Source organism: Colobus angolensis, unplaced genomic scaffold (genome assembly GCF_000951035.1).
Source record: "Colobus angolensis palliatus isolate OR3802 unplaced genomic scaffold, Cang.pa_1.0 Scaffold24, whole genome shotgun sequence".
In the NCBI taxonomy this organism is placed as follows: domain Eukaryota; kingdom Metazoa; phylum Chordata; class Mammalia; order Primates; family Cercopithecidae; genus Colobus; species Colobus angolensis.
In genome coordinates, this window is record NW_012115599.1 from 8,925,185 (window position 1) to 8,929,081 (window position 3,897).

Here is a 3,897-nt window from a genome sequence, read left to right on the forward strand (position 1 = left end):
CGGCCGCCTTCATGTTTCTTTCTTTTTTTTTTTTTTTGAGATGGAGTTTTGCTCTTGTTGCCCAGGCTGGAGTGCATGATCTCAGCGCACTACAACCTCTGCCTCCCAGGTTCAAGTGATTCTCCTGCCTCAGCCTCCCAAGTAGCTGGGATTACAGGTGCCCGCCACCACACCCAACTGATTTTTGTATTTTTACTAGAGGCGGGGTTTCACTGTGTTGGCCAGGCTGATCTCAAACTCCTGACCTCTGGTGATCCACTGCACCTGGGCCCGTTCATGTTTTTTAAAGCTTGATGGTTGCTCTGAAATAGAGTGGTTGAATTTTTTTTTGAAACTCCTCTTTTGCCCAGGCTGAGCTCACTGCAACCTCCACCTCCTGAGTTCAGGCAGTTCTCATGGGTCAGCCTCCCGAGTAGCTGGGATTAAAGCTTCCCACCACCACGCCTGGCTAATTTTAGTATTTTTAGTAGAGACGGGGTTTCACCATGTTGGCCAGGCTGGTCTGGAACTTCTGACCTCAGGCGTGAGCCACTACGCCTGGCCTGAGTTGTTGATCTTTAAGGTGATACTTCAGACAACATCTGAGGCCCAGTACAGTCCTTTACTGTAACTGGGTCCAGTAAGGCGAATTCAGAGAATGTTTTTGAGTGTTTACTGGATGCCTGGCATGGTGCTCAGGGAGATTGGTACGTTAAGTCCAGTTGTTGTGTTGAAACTTGTTTAAAAACCTCCCTGCTAAATCCCAGCTACTCAGGAGGCTGAGGCCTGAGAATCACTTGAACCCTGGAGGCAGAGGTTGCAGTGAGTGGAGATTGAGCCACTGCACTCCAGTCTGGGCGACAGAGTGAGACTCTGTAATAACAACATCCCCCAAAAAACCAACCTACTATGGTAGTATCAATGCTGTGATAGTCTTGCTATCTTAATACATGTAAATTCTTAACATATACTCATTGTTAATGTTCGGTGTTTAGTATTCTTAAGAATATTTGGTGCTGGGCGCGGTGGCTCACGCCTGTAATCCCAGCACTTTGGGAGGCTGAGGCAGGTGGATTACCTAAGGTCAGGAGTTTGAGACCAGCCTGGCCAACATGGTGAAATTCCTGTCTTTACTAGAAATACAAAAATTAGCTGGGTGTGGTAGCACATGCCTGTAATCCCAGCTACTTCAGAGGATGATGCAGGAGAATTGCTTGAACCTGGGAGGTGGAAGCTGTAGTGACCTGAGATTGCTTCAGTGCACTCCAGCCTGGGCGACAGAGTGAGACTCTTGTCTCAAAACAAACAACAAAAGAATATCTGGGGCCGGGCACAGTGGCTCACACCTGTAATCCCAGCACTTTGGGAGGCCAAGGTGGGTAGATCACTTGAGGTCAGGAGTTGGAGACCAGCCTGACCAACATGGTGAAACCCTGTCTTTACTAAAAATGCAAAAATTAGCCTGAGCAACAGAGCAAGACTCTGTCTCAAAAAAAAGAAAAAAGAATATTTGGTTTAATTAAGAAGGAACCTTATCAATAGTAGTAAAGTCAGTCAGCCAGCTGAATTGCCACGTACAAATTGTTGGTATTAGGTATCATTTATTAAGGATAGTATTCTACAATAGCGATCTTTTTAAAAATTTTAAAATCTCAAACTGGAAAGGATGTCTAGTTCATTCTGTGCTTCAGTCCCCTCTTCTGATTTACTTGTTTAAAAGCTTTTTGTTTTCTTCTCTGACTTCTGTTTTGCTGCTGATAATTAAAGACAGTAAGTATAATAAGAAGTGTAATATGGTAGTTTGCTAAAACCAAAACAATGTTTTAAGTAGTGCATATCATTATGTAAACCTACATAATAGTTAAATATTCACAAAGATAATCACTTATGGAAGTTTTATATCCTCTCTTTTTGGCAGTACAATTAAAATGAAAAAAAATAAAAAGTTTTATATCTTGTTTATATGTACATAATTTTAATCTAAATTGTGACGTGGTTTTCACTTCAGCATTTTTTGAAAAGTAAATCAAAAAGGACAAGTACAAAATCACGTGTATCTTCTACAAAAACAATATGTAAATTCTAAGGTTTTTGTCCTTTTGAAATTACTTAAAAGAATGCATAGAACTGGTCTGAGTTGGAAAGGATCTATGAGGGATTTCCTTGGAGACCATGGATGAATAATACGTTGTCTTAGTTCCATGAAGGAATCTCTGGGGATAGTTTTTGAGTTAGGCCTGGCAATGTTAGAGATACATAAAGTGAGCCTTGTTTTATTGCCGGGAGCGGTGGCTCACACCTGTAATCTCAGGACTTTGGGAGACTGAGGCGGGCAGATCATGAGGTCAGGAGATTGAGACCGTCCTGGCCAACATGGTGAAATCCCGTCTCTACTAAAAATACAAAAATTAGCTGTGCATGGTGGTGCATGCCTGTATTCTCAGCTACTTGGGAGGCTGAGGTAGAGGAATCACTTGAACCCGGGAGGCAGAGGTTGCAGTGAGCCAAGATCGCGCCGCTGTACTCCAGCCTGGTGACAGAGCAAGACTCCGTCTCAAAAAAAAAAAAAAAAAGCCTGGTTTTCAATGGTTCTGAAAAATGCTTTAATACAAGTGTAGAATGTTGGTCAAGTTTTGCACTTAAACAGCCTGTGAATTTACCACATTTCTAGTTTAAAATATAATAAGGGCTTTCAGAAGTTAAATGAACATTGTTTTGAGGGGAGAATTCAAGCTGGATGCTAGAGAAGAATCATGTAAACCCCTTCATTGAAGGAGTGCTATGAAATTATTTGATCTTGGAATTTTTTTTTTTTTCCTCATTTTGAGACAGTTTCATTCTTATTGCCCAGGCTGAAGCTGGAGTGCAGCGGCGCAGTCTCGGTTTACTGCAACCTTTGCCTCCTGGGTTCAAACAGTTCTTCTGCCTCAGCCTCCTGAGTAGCTGGGATTACAGGCACCCACCACCATGCCTGGCTAATTTTTGTATTTTTAATAGAGACGGGGTTTCACTGTGTTGATCAGACTGGTCTTGAACTCCTGACCTCAAGTGAACTGCCTGCCTCGGCCTCCCAAAGTGTTGGGATTACAGGTGTGAGCCACTGCGCCTGGCCTGATCTTAGAATTTGAAGGAGAGACTAATATTTCATGGGTAAAAACAATGAAAAGTTACCTTTCTGTAATCTAATACTGTAGAGGAGTGGGATTTATTTAGAATGTTTTAAGTATCTTGGGCAGTCCAAGAGTGCATATCACTTACTTTTCTTTTTCTTCTTTCCTTTTAAGTGGAAGTTCACTGATGTTAGAGATCATAGGTGGCATTGCCTACTTTTTACATATTCTGTCATGTTTAGTGATCTGTCAGAAGGGCTGCAGCTGTTCGCAGTTTTGGCTTAAGCCATGCATGGGCTTTATAGGAGATGTAGTCTTCACAGTGAATTGTTATTTGTAGCTGTGTTTTTGTTGTTTATAGCTTACAATAATGCAGTATGCTTTTTATTAACATCATTTTCTTTTTCTTTTTGCAGTGATTATTTATTCAAGTTACTTCTGATTGGCGACTCTGGGGTTGGAAAGTCTTGCCTTCTTCTTAGGTTTGCAGTAAGTTGAAATTGAAATGCCTTTACAATTAATGGTACACTTAATGCTATGTATGTTTTCTAGGTAGACAAAAAAAATTAAAGTTTTATTCAGAATAAGTTAATTATTCCAGAATTTATATATTTAAGGACTCCAAATATATACATCCCCAGTGGTATCTTGGACTGTTAAATAAAAAAATATTGTTGCTCTTAAATTCAGTGAAGTGTGGTTTTAAAGTCAGAATGTCTAATAAGTTGTTGGCCTGTGTTGAAAGTGACTTGATGAGCCGGGCGCGGTGGCTCAAGCCTGTAATCCCAGCACTTTGGGAGGCTGAGAC

The 3,897-nt window shown here is 41.2% G+C and overlaps 1 protein-coding gene across 5 annotated transcripts in view; it reads left to right on the plus strand.

Annotated features, from left to right (window-relative positions):
• Positions 1-3,897, plus strand: part of RAB1A (RAB1A, member RAS oncogene family) — a 66,164-nt gene that overhangs the window by 43,509 nt on the left and 18,758 nt on the right. For all 5 annotated transcript variants that reach the window (XM_011945296.1, XM_011945295.1, XM_011945297.1 and 2 more), the window contains one exon: positions 3,506-3,578. In XM_011945296.1, coding sequence (XP_011800686.1) covers positions 3,506-3,578 — 73 coding nt within the window. The remainder of the gene's footprint in view (positions 1-3,505; positions 3,579-3,897) is intronic.